This window comes from Schistocerca nitens, chromosome 1 (genome assembly GCF_023898315.1).
Source record: "Schistocerca nitens isolate TAMUIC-IGC-003100 chromosome 1, iqSchNite1.1, whole genome shotgun sequence".
Taxonomy (NCBI): domain Eukaryota; kingdom Metazoa; phylum Arthropoda; class Insecta; order Orthoptera; family Acrididae; genus Schistocerca; species Schistocerca nitens.
The window spans coordinates 1,019,898,853-1,019,921,404 of record NC_064614.1 but is presented as its reverse complement, the minus strand read 5'-3'; the positions used below and the strand labels follow the sequence as shown (position 1 = coordinate 1,019,921,404).

The 22,552-nt window shown below is 41.6% G+C and overlaps 1 protein-coding gene across 1 annotated transcript in view; it reads left to right on the top strand.

The window, feature by feature from the left end:
• Positions 1-4,487: 4,487 nt before the first annotated feature.
• Positions 4,488-22,552, top strand: part of LOC126221596 (melanopsin-like) — a 146,468-nt gene continuing 128,403 nt past the window's right edge. The window contains exons 1-2 of the mRNA XM_049942179.1: positions 4,488-4,639; positions 12,345-12,524. Of these exons, the coding sequence (XP_049798136.1) occupies positions 4,488-4,639; positions 12,345-12,524 (332 nt within the window). The remainder of the gene's footprint in view (positions 4,640-12,344; positions 12,525-22,552) is intronic.

The following is a 22,552-nucleotide window of genomic DNA, read 5'->3' as shown; positions in this document are numbered from 1 at the left end:
TTTCCACTATACTCCACATGATACTAAGAGCTACTGTCCGTCGAACACTGCAGATATCAATAAGCTGATAAATCTAAATTTATCATCGTATTCCGCCAAAACATGAGCAGCACTGCCATCTGTACCCCACCTCCGTTACCGTTAGTAATCGACATTCACTTACAGTTGTGGTTCTCTTGTAAGCTTTTCAAATTATAAACACCTCACGCAGCGCAGAGTAGCCGCACGGCCAATAGCGTCTTGTCACGGTCCGCGCGGCTGCCCCCCCCCCCCCCCCCCCCCCACGGAGGTTCGCTTCCAAGTTAGATTAAATAGCATGTAAGCTTAGTTCTACAATATTGTTTTTATTGCTAACCGGTTTTCGGCTTAGAAGGCCATCTTCAGACATTTACTGAGTATTATCACCAAAGAAGTTAAATGTTAGCAGACAACATTGGAAGAGAAGTAACACATCTAGAGTGAAGTAGAAACATACATCTTTGCAATGAAATAGTAAAAACTGAACAGTACATAAATAACGATGGAGTTGACAGGAAAACCTTTAGCACAAAATAGGAATAGCATGCCTACATAACAGTTTCTATTAATAAACAAAACTAATGAAATAAGATAAAATTAGTACTAGACAAGGCTGCATCAAGAGGTATGAAACATGGAGAGTGATGCACATCCAATTAAAAAAGAAGAGACAGTTGTCAATGTAAATACAGAATACACGAGGAACTTGAGCAATATCAATAAGATAAACAGAAATTAGTAAATGCAGGAAAATTGAGGTGTTTGAGGGAACCTACAGTTTGAGAGTGTGGTGGTGCTGCATTTTAACATTAACATTATAATCAAAGCAGTGGCTGTATACCAGTTTACATTAAATAAATGTGCAAAGTAAAATATGAACAGTATTTGATGAGACAACTACAAGGGGAGTTAAACATGGGCAGTAATACAAGTACAAGTTAAAAGCAAACCCTTAACTATTGAAACTACAGCATATGTGGAATACAAAGACAACTGCAACAAATAAAACAACTTAATGACTACAGGAAAATGGGAATATGTAGGAAGAGAGAGTGTAGGAAGTAATGAACAACAAAGATGATTATATGAAGTTTAGGAGAGGGGAAGTGTTGAGTTGTGTCTGGTCATTTAGGATGAGATCTGGACTGTGAGCAAGATGTTTGTTAATTTCCAGGGCTTCCAGCAGGTTGAGTTTATGGCCTTTGTTTGCTAAGTGAAGTACATGGGACACTGGCTGGTAGTTGTGACCCTCACTCAGTACATGCTCAGCAAATGCAGAGTCTGAATTCTGCAACCTCCAGCTGCGTTCATGTTCAGCCAGCCTAGTTGGTGTGTCTCTGCCTGACTGACCAATGTAAAATTTGTCACAATCAAAGCAGGTGATTCTGTATACCCCACTGTTGGCTAATAACTGGATCTTGTCTTTGCTATTAAAAACACACTGGGCTGTAGTGTTTCTGACATAGTAGGAAACCATATACTTGCAGGATTTCAGTGCTTTGGCTACAGTCTGTGATACCTGACCTAGAAATGGTAGAGTACACCATTTCTTGCAGACAGTGGATGGGGAAGCAGGTGGGGCATAGAGGAGGGGTATAATTTTCCGTTTTTGTTTCCTGTGCAAGATGTGGTCAATAAGAACTGGATTGTAGCCATTGGCTGAGGCAATAAATTTTATTGTATCTAACTCTGCTTTAAAATCATCTCTGGACATGGGGATAGATATTAGACGGTGTACCATTGGGTGGAAAGCTGCATGTTTGTGAGCTATGGGGAGAGTATAACAGTGTCACTGCCCAAGACTACTGTTAGTGACACAGAAAAATGTTTGAAAATATAACTTTTCAATACAGTCTGACGTTAGAAAAATCTTGTAATTGATCTTGTTGACCAGACTACATCATACAATACTATTTATGAGACTGTAGTGTAGTGGAAAAGAAATTATAGGAAACAAAAGGATTTATTAAAGCATATCTGACAATCGGAGCGGAGCTGCACTTAATCACATCGTGCATTATATCCAAATCAGAAAGGAAAAGACATTTATAAATTTAAATTAAAATTTAATGTGCGCCGTATTAGATAGGCTTTTTAATATAAACATCTATTTTTCTACTCCAAAATTCGCACCACCTATGAACCATCAACGTTGTTGCGTTGAGGTGGCTTGCTTGCGTCAACAATACAGATAGTGTACGATAGGTGCTAGCTACGACATCGGCTTTGTCGCTAAAGACGGGCAGTAGTCTTTGCAGTAGCTGAAGAACGACAGTATAGTTGATTGACTAATCTGGCTTTGTGCTAAACTACTACTGCGTTCGGCCGAAATCAGCAAAACTACCGCCCTCACAGATGGTAATCGAAAAATCGTACACATCAAAAAGTAATTACGAAGTCTTTTATGTCATCTGCTAACACACTTTACTTATCACAAACGATCGATGTGGTTAGACTACTCATTACTAGATGCACGAGTTCATTTTGCGATGTATGAGGGCCCTTTGCAGAGCCAATGTGTGTGGCTTGTTCTTAGAGTCTTCCGTGTAGCTCCACAGGCAGAAGTCTGGATTATTTACACCGGGAGAATGTGGAAGTATAGTTTTTATGTATCACCAACTGCAAAGAACATTAACGTCCATCTGCTTCAGGAAATATAATTAACTGTGTTATGCTTTGGTACACACCTCTGTACGTTGCAGTTTGAAGAAAAAAGGCCCACAGATCGACGAAGCCATGCTGCACACCACACAACAGTTCAAGGTGTTTTCACGAAAGACAAGTCGATTTTCGGTTGACCATATTCTTTTGTTTTCACTATTTACTTACGAATAAGGTAAAATCACACTTCACCAATGACGAAATCACCGTCCAGTTCTGCGATTCCATGCACGTCAATTAATGACCGAGGCTATGTACAGTGCACTAGATGGTAGACTATACAAAACTCCTGTTGCACAAGTAGCCTCCTCAAATGCTTGATGGCAAACCATTCTTCACAACACCCACTTTAATACACGTGAAAGTGGTCGGTCTCCCAGTTGCTTTCTTTTATGCATTTGATCCGCATTACCTGAAACGGACGATAACTATCGTTATTTTTGAATGCTGCAACTGGATACGTCCCGCGATATGAGTCTACAACACAACCATACTATTTACTCTATGGGTACGAACATGTTTACCAAGCAGTGAACTGCGTAATACTACATACTTTATGTGACCTGTACCTCCTTTGTTGTCGGTAACACCTGTCGTTACGTCTTGCGGTGGCTGGTCGAACGAATGCAGTGCAACTTTCGTTTACAGCCGCATTTGTTTCCACGCGCGTGACTGCGTTAGCACTGTATTTCCCGAGGACATGCAGCTACCTTATATACGTGCAGAATTCCATGAGGCTATAGTATAATTCACTGTCCACTGCAAACTCCTTTTTTTAAAAACAATTGCTTACCGTTCAGAAGGTTCTCAATAGCGCTATTGACTGTCAGTGGGGAGGCAGTTACATTACGCAGGTTTCATAATAATCCATTATCTCATGATGATCGTCCATTGCTCTTTCACTTTCTGAAGGACAGGTCGCGTTAAGTTGCCATTGGTCGATCAGTGTGTGCTGTGTAATTTGGAACCATCTGTTCAGCAGCGCAGGACGCAGAGTACATTTGCTACTCTCACTTAGAGAGCGTCATCAAATTGCGATCCCCATACATTTTCTTCTCCTTTGAATGAAAGTGGCACTTGTGTACTACAAAACATATTACCTTATTCCTGTAGTTACTAGTCATCGCAAGACCAGTATCTGTTCATCTCTAAAATTCCTTCAGTAATGAGTAGTTTTGTATTCAGCACCCAATTTTCACATTGTCAAACCTAATGTGCACCGAACTGTGGTCGAAATTTGTAGTACAAATTTTATTCCGGCGAATTTCGAGAGTTTTTGTTAAATTCAACAGTAAAACCGGAGTTTTAGGTTCTCCCAAACTTCTTTTTCAGTTTTGAAAGCAAATTTCGTGAAAACAGAGCTTTAGTTACGGAACATTATTTCTCTGTCGATTAGTACTACCTCTGTGAGCTCAAGTCCATTCGACTTTCTAGCTGTTGACTTCAAAATGAGACGAAAGCTCACATGTCACTGGATCTATGAGCCGCGAACCCTTGAGAAAACAATAATGTCACTGTCGAAAGAACTACTCCGCTATTGAGGTTTCCCACGTATGCGAAGTGTAGAGGCAGAAGGAGAACCAGTTCCCTAGGACTGAGCGGACTTGTTCTTTCCATCGGTTATCTACCGTTGACATTCCGGTAACATTTTCATGATATCTTTGTTATATAGTTTCTACAGTGTCTTTTGCTCCTTTCAATATTCATGATACGTGCTACTTTTGCTAAGAGCAAAGGCCTTTTCCGCTCGGCGTAAGTGGGCAGTTTCCGCGTTAGAGTATGGTGACCTCCGTGCGTCCGGAGTAATGATGATGTCTCCACCCCCGCGTGTTGGCGAACAATCCATCAGTCAGGCGCTGCAGCTGCCCTCATGCATCACACCTGTTGCTTCAGACCTCGCTTCCGCCATTCCTCGATATATATCACTGTCTCTGAAAACAGAGATAAATGTATATTTCCGGTACACTGTACATTAGTCAGTATCGTCCTGTGTATATAAGAGAATACACGGAGCTCAGATTTATACATGACGGTCAAATTTAGTAGATGTGGTTGTACAGGGAGCTAGCAGTTAAAGTGCTTCTAGATTTATTTTGATCAACTAATGGGTGTTATTATTTTTCGTTAATTGCTTATTTTGTATGGGTGCATGAATGCGTGTGTGTGTGTGCGTGTGTGTGTGTGTGTGTGTGATGATAGCAATAATTCTATTTCTTTGTAGCAGTATAGTAAGGCCTCCTGAGATACCTTTACTTACAAGAAACGAGTTTTTCGTTTTTAGTTCCCTCACTGAATCATTTTTTTCCTTAATTAGTAAGCAATAACCGCCTGAAAAAGCGTGCTTTATATTACGCAAAATAATCAGTTAAGTGACCTGCAGTGTAAAAGGCCTTAGCACGTTGAAACAGGTGTGTTATTTCTTGAATAGTCAATCAGGCACTATAAAATTTTTTCAGCATTTAGATATATAATAGAAAGTCGTTGAAATCTGAGTAATCAAAAAACTAATAGAAAGTCGTTGAAATCTGAGTAATCAAAAAACTTGGGTTTCGAGGTCCGCTTAGTTATCGTAGGGGAGCAAGAGGCTCTTAGGTACACTTAATGACACAATTTACATCAAAAATATTTTGAAGAATCAGCCTCAGCTGCCCAAATTTTCTAGTGTTTAACAGGTTTAAGCTAAATTAATCTAGCCTTCTTCAGAAGCATAAAATTACTATAATATGTCAGAGTAACGCACAGTCAACATTAAAATTAAAACCTATAGCACCGTGGTAGCATGTCGAATTAAAACTACTTAACTGAAGTCCAAATTTACATGAAACCTCTTGCGGAGAGCTAAGTCGGTTTTCATTTTCTTTCAGAGTATGGGGTCTCGAGCTCAATCATAAAGTATCCGCGGGTGGGCAACTTCGTTGCTTCGTTGCTGAAGTTAATGAGGCCCTCTAATCCGGCCCAAAACTGAGCATTGAGGTGGCTCCGTCGATTTGACTGCCATTGGATTTCTCGATCTAGTTGGCAGGGTGCCCTTTGAAAGTTACAGCATAGTGCACGTGAATGCTATTTAAAACATTCAGTTGTCAGACTAAGTACGGGAGCTTCTAACTGCACTCAGAATTCCGAGATCTCTGAATGAAAGTTTTCTAGTTTGCTTAACAAACTAAAATTAATTCCCATAATTAATCATCAAACAACTCATAAAGTGTTTCATAGCCCGAGACACTTCGCGCCGAGAAGCTGAAGAAAACATAGATAGGGCAGTGTAATATCTCAAAGGAGACGCAGCCCGTATATAAAATACAGGGTGGCGCACGACATGTGTTACCAATTGTTTCTTTCACAATTTACGACGCACATTAGATATCCCGCTGGGACCTCTACAGCAGTACCAGCAGAGCTTGGAAAAACAAATGAGTTACGAAATGACGTATAGTTCACGATACTGCCGCTAGTAAGCAGCAGTGGGTGACAATGGAAGACAGACGACACAGCAACGATCGGCAATTGTGTTACTTTTTCATGAAACGAAAAGCCTTGTTGTGACAGAAGCGTTTTCGACAACAGTTTAATACACGATGGGTCCCGTGCAAGAAGACCATCCACAGGTTGTACGATAAATTTGTACAGGAAGGAACAGTATTGGAAGCGAAGCGACCTCGGCCTAAGCCTGTTTGTTCGCCGGAGAGCCGGCCGTTGTGTCCGAGAGGTTCTAGGCGCTTCAGTCCGGAACCGCGCTGCTGCTACGGTCGCATGTTCGTATCCTGCCTTGGGCATGGATGTGTGTGATGTCCTTAGGTTAGTTAGGTTTAAGTAGTTCTAAGTCTAGGGGACTGATGACATCAGATGTTAAGTCCCATAGAGCTCAGAACCATTTGAACCACTTTTTCGCCGGAGGATATTGAAGCGGTACGAGTTGCTGTACAGAGGAGTCCCGGGACGCTCCGTTCAACGCATGCTTAAATGTGACCTTCATATGTACCCATACAAGATGTCCCGTGCACAGAAGCTCAGTGAAGAACACAAGCAGCAGAGACTACTGTTTGCTCAGTGGGCGGAGGATAGGGAAGAAACTCTCAACAACGTTTGGTTTTCAGACGAGGCGCATTTTCATTTAGACGGTGTGGTTAACAAACAAAATGTACGCTTTTGGGCCACAGAAAACCCACAAATGCTTCATGAAAGACAACATAATGCTCCGAGCATTACAGCGTGGGCAGCAATTTCCAGCCACGGACTTATGGGAACCTTTCTCTTTGAAGAAACTGTGAACAGCGAACATTATTTGAGCATGCTTCCAATAGCTTCATTCCACAGCTTCTTGCTACTGCCTTGCCCTTCAACACGTACTGGTTCATGCAAGGTGGAGCAAGGCCACATACTGCAAACACTGAGTTGGAGTTTTTACACGAGCATTTCGACACGCGGAACACTTCACTCAGGTTTCCAGGTCGCTTCAATGACGGACAAAATTGGCCTCCCGGTAGTCCAGACCTCAATCCATGTGACTTTTTTTCTTTAGGGGTACCTAAAGGAAAAAATTTTCTCTAAACGTCCACGTGATTTAATGGAGCTCAGAAGACTTATTCTTCAAGCTTGCAGTGAAATTACGGAAGACATGTGCCGTAGGGTAATCACTAACTTCAGTGTTCGTTTGAAGGACGTCAGGAAACGAAATGGTGGACATATTGAGCATGTGCTGAGTTAGAACAAATCTCCATGGACGGCTCTTCATTGTAGTATATGTTCCTTTCAGATTGTATTGACAATAAAGTTTATATTCAAAAATAAAATGGTAACACATTTCGTGCGCCACCCTGTAACTAGCTCAGCTTTGCCAGACGGAGAAGCGTTTGCTCAAGCATGAAGAGTATAGGATCCTGGATTGACTGGATTCTGTTCCGAACCGAATTCACACTGAACAGGTTTAATTAATTTAGATTATAAGTAGACTGATTTTACTAGGCTACAGAAAAAATTATAACAGTTTTGGACTCAATGATAGTCTTGTTAGGGTTCCATACCTCAATCAGTAAAAAACAGAACCCATTTAAATAACCCTTTATCGTATTTCTGCCTCACTGCTCAAAACGCATTTTCTCAGGAACAGATAGACGCATCCAGCTGAGATTTATGTCACACATTAAACAAATTGTAGAGGATGTGGGAAGAAAGCAAAGGAAACGGAAGGAAGTAATGTTATCAGCTACATCGGGACTTCGTGCGAAATCAGAGGCAACGAGTGAAAATTTGTACCGGACTGGACTCTAAGCCGGGATCTCTTGCTTATTAGGCAAGTGAGTTAAGCACTGCGCCACCTGAACATAGTGTTTATTGCAAATGCACGGACTATTTCGGTACACATAGCGCCCCTAATCCCCAGTCACTGTTCGCATCCTCCATGATTGCGAATTTTAGATTCCCGCTGAAGATCAAAAGCAAATGTGCATCCGCACTGGAGGTTGTGGATTCATTGCCCGTGTAGATGATTCAGTGATATGAACGAGTTGTGTCCGTTCTTTCTCTCTTTCTCTTTTCTGAGCCATCAGTCTTTCGACATGTTTGATGCGCCCCGCCACGAATTTTTCTCCTGTGCCAACCTCTTCATCTCAGAGTAGGACTTGCTTCCTACGTCCTCAGTTATTTTCTGCATGTATTCCAATGTTTGTCTTCCTCTACAGTTTTTACCCTCTACAACTCCCTCTGGTACCACAGAAGTTATTCCCGGATTTCTTAACATACGTCCTATCATCCTGTCACTTCTTCTTGTCAGTGTTTCCATTATTTCCATTTTCTCTTCGGCTCATTCCTTATCCTATGAGCCCACCTAACAATAAGGATTCTTCTGTAGCACCGCATCTCAGATGGTTCGATTCTCTTTTGGTCCAGTTTTCCGACAGTCAGTGTTTCACTGCCATACAATGCTTTGCTCCAAAAGTACATTCTCATAAATTTCGTCTTCAAATTAAGGCGGATGTTTGATAGTAGTAGACTTATGATGGCCAGGAATGTCCTTTTTGCTATTCTGCATTTTATGTCCTCTTTCTCTGTCCGTCATGGGTTATTTTGCTGTATAGGTAGAAGAATTCCCTAACTTTAACTATTTCGTTATCCTCACTCAGATATTTTCTCGCTGTTCTGATTTGTGCTGCTTCACATTACTTTCGTCTGTTTTCGATTTACTCTCATTCCATGCTCTTTACCAATTACACTGTTCATTTCAGTCAACAAATTCTGTAATTCTTCTTCACTGTCACTAAAGTTAGCGATGTCATCACCAAATCTTATTATTGAAATCCTTTCATCATAAATTTCAGTTCCTCTTCAATCTTTCTTTTATTTCCATCATTGCCCCGTCGATGTATAGACTGGACAGTAGGGGCGTAAGATTACATCCATTACATTCCGGACACTTCGTTCTTCTTCTTCCAGTGTTGTTGTTCCTTCTTGGCTATTGTACATGTTGTATATTACCCGTCTCTCTCTGCAGCTTTCCCACATTTTCCTCAGAGTTTCGGGCATACTGCACCCTTTGACACTGTCGAACACCCTTCCCAGACAGACAGATCCAATAAACGTTTCTTGATTCTTCTTTAGTCTTGCTTCCATTATCAAGCGTAACATGAGAAACGCCTCTCTGGTGCCTTTACCTTTCCTAAGGCCAAACCGAAACAGGTAGCCAAATAAAATAAAGACTGAAATCACGGTTGTTGTTATTTATTTTTTCGAGTACATTACTGGTATTTTGGTGCCCACCGTTTAGCGCACATTGTTGAACACGGGGCTCTGCAGCAGACGTGTTCGCATAGGTACCCAACAACGTCGTCATTTACGATTGCAGTGGGCATGGGATCATCGAAATTGAGCTTTGGCTGGACGGAAATATTTTCTTGGACTTGGATGGTCGTTGGTCTCGTTCCGATTTTCTTCCATACTGGAGAAAGCTCCAAGTATTGGAAATCTGGAAATTTATGGTAAGAGCATATGGGACCAAACTGCTGAGGTCATCGGTCCCTAAACTTACAACCTACTAGAAATCTAAATTCAATTAACTTACGGTAAAGAAAACACTAACACCCATGCCGGAGGGAGGACTCGAACCTCCGACGGGAGGAGCGGCGTGGACCACAAGGCGCCTAGACTGCGCGGCTACCCCGCATGGTGCTCTAAATATTCATTGTGATATAGTGGAAGGCGTGTTGGGAGGGGGGAGGGGGATATAACGCAATGGGAGGCCTTAATATCGGCTTCTATGGGACCTGTCGTAGTGATCGAAGGCACCATAATACTTGTGGACTTCGTGGACATTATTGAAGACCACCTTGATATCCTCCTCGAAAGTGATGATATCTTCCAGCAGGACACCTTTCTGTGCCGCTGTACTAGGATCGCGCTGCAGTGGTTCCAGGAGTATGATGGTGCCCTCACGTTGATGTCTTGACCACCAAACTACGTATGATCAGAACACCGTGTAACATATCTGGGACTGTATGGGACGTCTTCTTGGCATCCAAAGAAAACACCGCCTCGCAATTGCGCAATTGAAGGGACCTATATACATCTGGTGTAATATACCACGGTAAACGTGTAAAGGGCCTGTCAAATCCATGTCAGACAGAATCACTGCTATATTGCCTTCCGGAGATAGAACCAGACGCTATTATGCATTTCATGGTAATGTTTTGGTGTATCAGTCTCTGTATATTTGAAATTTAAAAAAAATTCGTAATTAAAGTGTATCCCAGAATTTCCTGGCAGTTACTCTCGGTCAGTGAGGTAGAAGCTCAGGTGGTCTCCCAAAAGAAGAGATACCATCTTCATAGACCCAACGTTGGTGGACTTAAGTGATATGACTAGTATCCGTGTATTCAACGAGGCAGGGCCGTTGTTACCTAGCGATTAGCCTACCTGGCTTTTATTATTTATCCATTTCGAGCTCTTCCGTGACTTATTGTATACTGTACGTGATATACAGGGTTAAAATCGAAACATCGATACTGTCAAGACCTCCTCAACGGGTTGTTTCAGCTCAGAAATGGTTTAGGGATTATTACTGTACGCCTTGTCTTTAATGTTGCCCCATAAAAAGGATTCCTATGTGTTCAGATTAGGAGAATATGGCAGCCAATCGAGGCTCGTGCCAGAAGCCTCTGAGTATTTCATAGCCAGAATGCGGTCCCCAACGGGCCCCGCCAGGGCATCAAACACTCTCCTGCTTCGATGGGGTCGACCTCCGTCTTGCATGAATCACATCTTGTCGAAATCAGGCTTACTTTGGATAATGAAGATGAAATCATCTTCCTGAACCCGCACATGCGGTTCGGTAGTCAGACTGCTATCAAGGAATATCGGACTGATTATTCCGTGACTGGATATTGCGCAGTACACAGCCACCCCTTGAGGTTGAAGAGACATCTCGATCGTGAAATGCGGATTCTCAGACCTCCAAATGCGCCAATTTTGCTTATTGACAAACATATCCAAGTTAAACTGGGTTTCCTCGCTAAACCAAATCATACTAATTCCATCGCGCCCTGCGGCGCACCGTGTAATTTGAACATCTTAACGCAAACCGTTCAAAGTTATGTCGATTTTGTTTATATAGTTCAATAACTGTCACCTTGTACATTTAATACAGCTAATCAGGAGTGTCCCATCTTTTATGTTACCTGGGCCATACTGGAAAAGGACGAGTACTCTATCCCGCACGTAATATACTTCATGCTAACAATAACCGCGAAGAAGAAAAAATATATCTTCGTACATCCATATTTAAACTGGATGAAGGTGGGACACAGGTGGTATAATTTTTATTAAAAATGAAATTCCTCCAGATGTACTTTTTTTATTTGCTGCGCTACTACTTTGGACGTCGCGTCAACGCCATCTTAAGGCCCTTACACTTTGATGAAATCAGTTGTGTGTGGCTCAGTCTAGCAGTCTACGGTGCGAAGTAAATATAAAATCTTAATTTTTAATAAAAATAAAAAAATAGATGAAATATATGTCTCTAAGTATCTAGATTCGTAATTTCGCTTTTGCAAGTAAACTAGCCGTAAGTAATTGACCATCGCTTGTGAAGGAGTGGCCGGTTATAATAATGAAGCTCTGGAGGTTCGAGTGTAGCACAGGCGGCAATTTCTTTTTAGCAATCGCGTTACGTATTCTTGGGCAGCACTGTTTCTTGCTTTGGGCCGCGCATTCCTCGCGGGCTGCGTGTTGGACATCCCTGTCGTAACCATACCGCGTGTAAACCGCACTGTCTCCATAACTATTTCTGTATATGGTACTCACAGAGAACTGTAAACATACCGTATTTATACAGTATCTCGGGGAACTTCTTCGAAAGCGAAAATGTAGAGACCTGCTACTGTTAGTCTGTATGGTTTTTAGTTTTTATGCATTGCTGTCAGTTGGTGCCACTGAAACACCGACCCTAAGCGCTGAGAGGTGTCACTTCTTTTCTCTGACCTCTTTCCAAACCATTCGTAGCTCGTCAATCCAGCAAAAACGGATACGCCACCTGGCAGGTTCTGTGGAACGGACCGAGCGGTACTCAGTCTCGTGGACTGCCTGATTGCCGTAACGCTCTGCGACAGCAAGCGAGTGACCTCCATCGACTGTACCGTAAATGTGCCGGACGTGACGTGTTACTCGGTGTGTTGCAGCAACAGCAGCGGCGGCGCCAGCGGCCTCCCCCGCTGCCCGCCGACGCCGCCCACGCACCCGCACTGGCTGCAGTACCCCGGGCTGCCGCCCGCCGCCCACTACGCCCTGGGCTCCGTCCTGCTCGCCATCGGCACTGCCGGAGTCCTCGGCAACGCCCTCGTCCTCTTCGTCTTCACCAGGTGGGCTCATCGTCACAGTTTCTACGCCTATAATTGTCACGTATTATACGGGGTATTTTATGAAGTCCATGAAACATTTTTAAAAATTGATGTAAGAAAATACCTAAACATAACGTAACAAACGGTACAATATGTGAAAGATAAATCTAAATGTTTGTTTTGAACCTTGAGGGCTCAAGGCAACTCGGAAAACCTCCAAGAGAGGCACCACTGACAGTAGTTGCTGAAAATGGCGGCCAACGAGCCACAGAAAATGTTCTTTTTACTTCTTATTTATGTTTTGCAACAATTATCCCGTTGACAACAGGTAGCGAGTGTGCAAGGAGATTTGCGCTGTATGTTTCGCAAGGCACGATGGGGTTTCAAACAGCATAGTGAAGTGGTACAAAAAATGTGGGAGGACGGGTATTTGTGCGACGTAGTAGGTTCATGCCGACCTGGCGTGTCAGAATACACAGTGGGCTGTGTTCAAATTGTTCAAATGGCTCTGAGCACTATGGGACTTACCTTCTGAGGTCATCAGTCCCCTAGAACTTAGAACTACTTAGACCTAACTAACCTAATGATATCACACACATCCTTGCCCGAAGCAGGATTCGAACCTGCGACCGTAGCGGTCGCGCGGTTCCAGACTGTAGCGCCTAGAACCGCTCGGCCACCCGGGCCGGCTAGTGGGATGTGTACTGGACGTAATACTGCCAAGTTACACAAACTTTATTCATCTCCCGGCCGTTGTGGCCGAGTGGTTCTAGGCGCTTCAGTCTGGAACCGCGCGACCGCTACGGTCGCAGGTTCGAATCCTGCCTCGGCCATAGATGTGCGTGATGTCGTTAGGGTTATTGCCAGGTTACACAAACTTTATTCATCTGCCGGCCGTTGTGGCCGAGTGGTTCTAGGCGCTTCAGTGTGGAACCGCGCGACCGCTACGGTCGCAGGTTCGAATCCTGCCTTGGCCATAGATGTTCGTGATGTCGTTAGGGTAGTTAGGTTTAAGTAGTTCTAAGTTCTAGGTCATTGATGACCTCAGATGTCAAGTCCCATAGTGCTCAGAGCCATTTGAACCATTTTCTATTTATCTAGGTAATGCAGAATTGAATATAACTAAGCTAATAGTGTGAAATATCCTTCGTAAGCTTTCAACAGTGAAGCAGTACAAGTTGCAGTTACTGCAAACCATAATCCATGAGGACGAATGGCTTCACCTACAGTTCTGTATTGATATGTAGAACCGTCTTGCAAGTAAATTTTCAGTCACGAAGCTACTTCTCATCTTTCGATAAAGGTCAACAACCAAGGCACACATGTCGAAACCACGGAATCAACATGCAACTGCCGAACACGTCGGCAATTCCCAAAAATTGAACGTCTTCTGCGCCGTGTCCAAAAGGGTTGTCTACGGACTTTTCTTCTTCGCTGAGGGAACTGTCAGTAGTCTCACCAGTATCGACATGCTGCAGTTGTGGCTGATGCCAAACTTGTAACTGATAAGCAACGATTTCAAGTTTCAACAAGATAGTGCCACTCCATGTTTCCACAACTTTCTACGAGATCACCTGAACGAGATGGCGCCACGTCCTTGGATAGAATGCGTCGCACCGATGACCAGGTCATAATCGAGTGGTAGAGTAATTATGATTTACGCGTAAGTGGAGGCAGTGTTTGCGCAACAATCGCCGATATAGTGCAACTGAGGCAGAATAAGGGGAACCAGCCCGCCTTCGCGGAGGTAGATGGAGATCCGCCTTTAAAACCATCCAGAGGCTGGTCGGCACACCTGACCTCGGCAATAATCCGCCGGGCGGATTCGTGCCGGGGACCGGAACGCCTTCTCGCTCGGGAAGCTGGGTGTTAGACCGCACGGCTAACCGGGCGGGCAAGTCAAGGTAACTTCTTACATATACGCACCGTCGGTGGTTATTTACGACATTAGGGTACAATGCTCTGTGATGGGTAGGATTACCACCAGAGTGCGGTAACGTTGTTCGAATTTTGAATCTGGGCACAAATAACCTCGACCGCAAAAACATTTATTCCTACATTAACTGGTTTCGGCCAGTTATAGATCGTCCTCAGGTACTCATACCTTAATTGTAGGCGATGGTGGTGAATGGATCGAGTGTTGTAACTCTACGAACGTCAACAGCTCGTACAGTTGCAGCACCTACTCCATTCACCACCATCGCCTGCCATCATGATTGTCAAAAACTGACCGAAACCGTTTACCATTAAAGTAAACGTTTTTACTGTCGAGACCGCAGTTTCATCACGAGGAATGTACTCCAAATTTATTGTTCGTGTTTATCGTGGTTACCAGGTCTCCAAGGGGAGATAATGGGATGAACACTGTCAGATGATGATTGATCGCTCTTAAGGACACAGAAACGCCAAGTATTAATGTGAGTGTCATTAGCATTAGAAACCTCATTCTTGGTCTCTATTTAGCTGGCTTTTGAAATGCTGAAATGTTCAGATTTCTGGGGCGTTTGGCTACGAAAATGGCCTGATGTTGAACTGCACGTAACCTGAGGACAGACATACTCACCTCCAGTGTTGCGCCCGACCACGTCTCACTACCAGAAGGGCGGATTATAGCATTGTGCGCCAAATGCATTATACCACTTCACATCTGTGCCTGCCATCCCAGAACAAGTATTAGACTCCCTGGTGCAACCTCTAAGTTATCCTGTACTGGTCGGAGACTAGCAAAAGGCGTAGGCTGCCTTTGAAACAGCAACACAAATGGTGAATGGCCACACTGTTTATTCAGTGATGAATCCCACTTAGGCACTATACGGGTTGACCATCGCAGGTGAGAATGGAGGTGATCTGGGAACAGGAGTCCCATCTTCCAATCAGTGACAGCTCGTAGGTATACATTCTGGATGTTCACAAATTTTTAAATTTAGGTAAGTTTGAGGGTGCAGAATTAATAGCTTCTGTTGTATAACAGTTAAGGTTATCAACGTATTTATACAACTGCAGCAGCTGTCAATAATAATAATAATAGTAATAGTAATAACAATAACAATAGGACAGGACATGACACAACTAAAGAAGCCTCGGGCAAGTGCTGTCATGGTCGGGGACAACGCTTGAACCCTATGCTCGTTCACAATGGTAACGACACTGCTAGCCACACGGAAAATGATTTAAATCCAAATAGAGGTGTTTTGCAGGATATGCTTCCTGCAACCACTCTAGAAGGAAAAGAAAGACAGAGCATGAAATGGTCAGATGAAGTCAACCGACACCGCATGTTTTGTTATTACCAAGCAACAAACTTAGGAACCAACACAACTGGATACAGATCACAAGTATACACAACATTTATTACCAGATACCCAGAATTAAAATTTTTAACAGAACAACGACTAGCTGATCAGATCCGTGTAATAACCAAAAATAACAGGATACCCCAGTCAGAATTAGAAAACATCAAACAAGTACAACAAATACTGGAACAAAATTATGTGCAATCAGAAGAAAAAAAGATACAGTAATGGACTCAAACATCCCAGAGCAAACAAACAAAGAACAACACGCATCAATTAAACAATCAGAGGAAAACGAAATCTTAAGACAGCCACCAAACAAGCACAAATAGAACATGAAGTGACACACACGTTAAATATAGAAGAAAAATTTCAGCTGACATATATAAAATACAAAGACACAAATACAGACATTAGACCAGTATTGCGTAGACCACCAAATAACCCAAAAGTCGATACAACAATAACAACTATCAACACAATCATACAAAACAAAATAAATGAAAATACAACTATGAAAGAGTTACAACTACTGGTTTATATAGGAGCACTCACTTCTCTAAATATACACACTAGGCAGAGATCAGAACCAACCAACACACAGAAGAAACCCAGAAAACCAGCATGGCAACACAGGCTACAGATCAGAATAGAAAAACTGAGAAAAGACATCGGACAGCTAACACAATTTTTAAGAAATGAAATATCAGACAAAAAACGAAAAAGGTTGGGTAAAATCTCACAACAAGGAGCGATAGAGCAATTAGATGAATAGAAGCAGAAATTACAAGCATTGGCCAAACGACTTAGAAGATACAAAAAAGTAAAAATAGGAGGAAACAAAACCAAACATTCAACATAAACCAAAAGAAATTTTACCAGACAATAGATAGCACACACATTAAAATAGACAATCCACCAAATATAACAGACATGGAGCACTTCTGGAGCAACATATGGTCAATCCGGTACAACACAACAGACATGCACGGTGTATACAAGTAGAAACAGACACATACGAGATGATACCACAAAAGCCTGAAGTGATAATTTTGCAACATGAAGTCACCCGAGCAATTAATTCAATGCACAACTGGAAAGCTCCTGGAAAAGATAAAATAGCAAATTTCTGGCTAAAGAAGTTGTTCACCTCAACACATCGACATCTAACTAAATTATTTAACAGTTACACTGCACACCCATACAAAGTCCCTGATACACTTACACAAGGAATAACTTATCTGAAATCTAAAGATTAAGCATACACAGCATACCCAGCAAAATATCGCCCCATAACATGCCTACCATCAATATACAAAATATTAACTTCAGTCATTACACAGAAATTAATGACACATACAACATAGAACAAAATTATAAATTAAGAACAAAAAGGCTGCTGCAAAGGAGCATGAGGATGTAAAAAGCAACTGATAATACATGCAGAGGTGATATATCAAGCTAAAACTAAACAAACGTCGCTACACTACACATACATTTATTACCAAAATGCTTTTGATAGTGTACCCCACTCATGGTTACAACAAATATTAGAAATATACAAAGTAGATCCTAAATTGATACAGTTCCTAAACATAGTAAAGAAAAATTGGAAAACCACACTTAATATCCAAACAAATTCAAATAATATCACATCACAGCCAATACATATTAAGCGTGGAATATACCAAGGAGACTCATTAAGTCCTTTCTGGTTCTGCCTTGCTCTGTATCCACTATCCAACATGCTAAATAATACAAATTATCGATATAATATTACTGGAACATACCAACACAAAATCACACATTTTCTATACATGGATGATCTAAAACTAACGGCAGTAACAAATCAAAAACTCAACCAATTACTAAAGATAACAAAAGTATTCAGCAATGATATAAATATGGCCTTTGGAACAGACAAATGTAAGAAAAATAGCATAGTCAAGGGAAAACACACTAAACAAGAAGATTACATATTGGATAACCACAGCGGCTGCATAGAAGCGATGGAAAAAACAGATGCCTATAAATATCTGGTATAAAGACAAAAATAGGAATAGATAATACAAATATTAAAGAATAACGAAAGGAAAAATATAGACAAAGACTAACAAAAATACTGTAAACAGAATTGACAGCAAGAAAGAAGACAAAAGCTATAAATACTTATGCTATACCAATACTGACCTACTCATTTGAAATAGTGAAATGGAGTAACATGGACCTAGAAGCACTCAATACACGTACACGATCACAGTGCCACAAATATAGAATACACCACATACATTCAGCAACAGAAAGGTTCATATTAAGCAGAAAGGAAGGAGGAAGGGGATTTATCGACATAAAAAACCTACATTATGGACAGGTAGTCAATTTAAGAAAATTCCTTATAGAACGAGCAGAAACTAGCAAAATACACAAAGCAATCACTCATATAAATACATCGCTCTACACCATTGCAATTTCATAACCACTTCTACAACACTTTAGATAACATAACATCAACAGATACGAAGAAAGTAAATTGGAAAAAGAAAGCACTACATGGCAAGCATCCGTATCATCTAACACAGCCACACATCGATCAAGACGCGTCCAACACATGGCTAATAAAAGGCAATATATACAGTGAGAAGGAAGGATTCATGATTGCAATACAGGATCAAACAATAAACACCAGATATTACAGCAAGCATATTATTAAAGATCACAATACCACAACAGATAAATGTAGACTTTGCAAACAACAAATAGAAACAGTAGATCACATCACAAGCGGATGTACAATACTAGCAAATACAGAATACACCAGAAGACATGACAATGTAGCAAAAATAATACATCAACAACTTGCCATATAAAATAAACTAATAAAATAAATCGTTTCCACATACAAGTATGTACTGTAGAATGATGAATACAAATTATACTGGAACAGAACCATTATAACAGATAAAACAACACCAATTAACAAACCTGACGTCATACTCACCAATAAAAAGAAGAAATTAACACAACTAATCGAAATATCCATACCCAATACAACAAATATACAGAAGAAAACAGGAGAAAAAATTGGAAAATACATCAACTGGCTGAGGAAGTCAAGGACATGTTGCATCAGGATAAAGTTGACATTATACAAATTATACTAGCAACTACAGGAGTCATACCACACAATATCCACCAGTACATCAACGCAATGCAGCTACATCCAAACATATATATACAACTACAGAAATCTGTAATTTTTGATACATGTTCAATTACCCGAAAGTTCCTAAATGCAATGTAACATATACCGTACAGTTAAAAGGAAATCACGCTTGATCAAGGTCCACGTCACTTTCCATTTTGAACCAGACATAACGTCTCAGAAAGGAAAGAAATAATAATAGTAATAGTAATAATAATAATTATAGTAACATGCATAACTTTCCCTTGTCTGGAAAAGGAAGGATTCTTTTTGTGGAATAATGGTGTTTTGTACATAATTAAGTACAGTTTATGGCAAGAATGAAGTAATATTTAAGTTTTCGCTACTCTTCGTTTCGCACTTTTGTGTGAGACTTTTCGTGTTATTTTTTAAGTTTTTTCTGACAAATGCATTCTTACGTTGCACCCTTATAACAACTTACATTTGAAGTCACGCTTATTTGATTTCATCACTTTCTCAGGCAACGGATTTGGTCTGGGAGGCCCTACTTCCAACGCGCCTAACTTTTCTTGGAAATTTTCTTTTCTGTTAGCGCTTAACACAGATTCAACAGAGTTCATATTGACACTGCAGAGGAAAACCGATTCCTGCACAGAAAAACAACCAACTCCAAATACAATGTGCCGTTTATGGAAATTATTAAATTAAGTAGTACTATTTACCAACAAGGTCACTTGACGAGAATGCAAATGAGGCGCTGAAAGCTATAAAGGCCAAAAGCACGCCGTCTTCGACCCTCCATACTTAAGTGAATATCAAAGACCAGAGGCAGCTTTTCCTGAACGTTCAAATATACGTACAATGTGGGCCTACAGTACAGGGAAACCTGACGCATCATAAGATCAACAGATGTCAGAAGCTTGGATAAATGCTACAGTCTCACAATCCACGGTGATGTCCTTTATGGTTCTCAGTGCTTCAAATGGATTACAGTATGATAACAGACAAAACTTACTATATCTCATTCAGAATCCAACAAAACAGGTTTTTCTAACAGTATAACCATAAGCCACAGCTGCAAAACACTAACACGAATTCTTTACAGACGAATGGAAAAACTAGTAGAAGCCGACCTCGGGGAAGATCAGTTTGGATTCCGTAGAAATATTGGAACACGTGAGGCAATACTGACCTTACGACTTATCTTAGAAGAAAGATTAAGGAAAGGCAAACCTACGTCTCTAGCATTTGTAGACTTATAGAAAGCTTTTGACAATGTTGACTGGAATACTCTCTTTCAGATTCTGAAGGTGGCAGGGGTAAAATACAGGGAGCGAAAGGCTATTTACAATTTGGACAGAAACCAGATGGCAGTTATAAGAGTCGAGGGACATGAAAGGGAAGCAGTTGTTGGGAAGGGAGTAAGACTGGGTTGTAGCCTCTCCCCGATGTTATTCAATCTGTATATTGAGCAAGCAGTAAAGGAAACAAAAGAAAAATTCGGAGTAGGTATTAAAATCCATGGAGAAGAAATAAAAACTTTGAGGTTCGCCGATGACATTGTAATTCTGTCAGAGACAGCAAAGGACTTGGAAGAGCAGTTGAACGGAATGGATAGCGTCTTGAAAGGAGGATATAAGATGAACATCAACAAAAGCAAAACAAGGATAATGGAATGTAGTCGAATTAAGTCGGGTGATGCTGAGGGAATTAGATTAGGAAATGAGACACTTGAAGTAGTAAAGGAGTTTTGCTATTTAGGGAGCAAAATAACTGATGATGGTCGAAGTAGAGAGGATATAAAATGTAGACTGGCAATGGCAAGGAAAGCGTTTCTGAAGAAGAGAAATTTGTTAACATCGAGCATAGATTTAAGTGTCAGGAAGTCTTTTCTGAAAGTATTTGTATGGAGTGTAGCCATGTATGGAAGTGAAACATGGGCGATAAATAGTTTGGACAAGAAGAGAATAGAAGCTTTAGAAATGTGGTGCTACAGTGGAATGCTGAAGATTAGATGGGTAGATCACATAACTAATGAGGATGTATTGAGTAGGATTGGGGAGAAGAGAAGTTTGTGGCACAACTTGACCAGAAGAAGGGATCGGTTGGTAGGACATGTTCTGAGGCATCAAGAGATCACCAATTTAGTATTGGAGGGCAGTGTGGAGGGTAAAAATCGTAGAGGGAGACCAAGAGATGAATACGCTAAGCAGAATCAGAACGATGTAGGTTGCAGTAGGTACTGGGAGATGAAGAAGCTTGCACAGGATAGAGTAGCATGGAGAGATGCATCAAACCAGTCTCAGGACTGAAGACCACAACAACAACAACAACCATAACATATACTGAGGTCCGATATAATTTTACTATACTGGGAGTGAATTGGCATTGACGTAAACTTGTAGTTGAGTGGTAAGGGCTACCTGTACAGCCCCTGAACCTTGCATATTTTTTTATCAAATCCGTATGTATTTGGCCCGTACGGCAATTTTGTCACGCCAGTTGTGCATGCGTATTAGGGTCCTTGAAACGAGCCCAAGTAAGGGAAGGTGTGCTCGCGACCCTGGTGCCCGGTTTCACTGAGTGCAGTGGAGTAATGCAGCGCAGTGTGGTAGATTTAGTGCCATGTATTTCAGATTGTGGCATCTACATTACTTTTTTTTGAGTCATCAGTTTTAACTACATCTTCAACTACTTGCTAGGTGCATTCCAATTTCTGTCTCCATCTACAGTTTTTAACCGCTGCAGCTCCCTCTGGTGCCATGGCGATCATTCGCTGATGTCTCAACAGATGTCCTATCACCCAGTCCCTTCTCCCTGTCAGTGTTTTCCACATATCCCTTTCCTCCCCGATTCTGCGCAGAACCTCCTCTTTCCTTATACTATCAGTCCACCTAATTTTTAACATTCGTCAGTAGCACAGCATTCAAAGGAAATTAATCAATAAATCCGCATGGTGTCAAAAGTTGGGGTCTAATGTGGTCTTGTGCTCTTACACAACAGTCGCCACTGCTTCCAATATTCTGGAGAGGCACAGCGTCATGGTGCGGTCGCTGTCGGGTACCACCTTAAGTAACGGCTGATAGTGGATGAGGGAATTATGACAGCGCAACAACACATCACTGACGCCTGAGATCTCATGTTCTACCTCTCATGCAAAAGTATTAGGGTGCCATTTTTCAACAGCACAATGCTCGCCCAGATATAAAAGTGTCTGTATGAACTGACTGCATGGAGATACTTCTGGGGCCAGAAAAGCGCAGATGTATCCCCAGCAGACAATGTGTGGGACCTGCTCAAATGTCGACTTTGCCCCTGAACCAGTATCTGGGATACCAAGGAGCTGTTACAAAAGCTGTGGGCCAGCGTGCTTTAGTAGAGGAATCAACGGCTTTGTGACAACGTCTCCCGCTGAAAGTTTTGCGTGCAACAGACCGAGGGGTGCAACGTCGTAATAATACACTAATGGCCATTAAAACTGCTACACCACGAAGATGCTGTGCTACAGACGCGAAATTTAACCGACAGGGAGAAGATGCTGTGATATGCAAATGATTAGCTACAAGGTGCTGACATGAGGAAAGATTTCAACC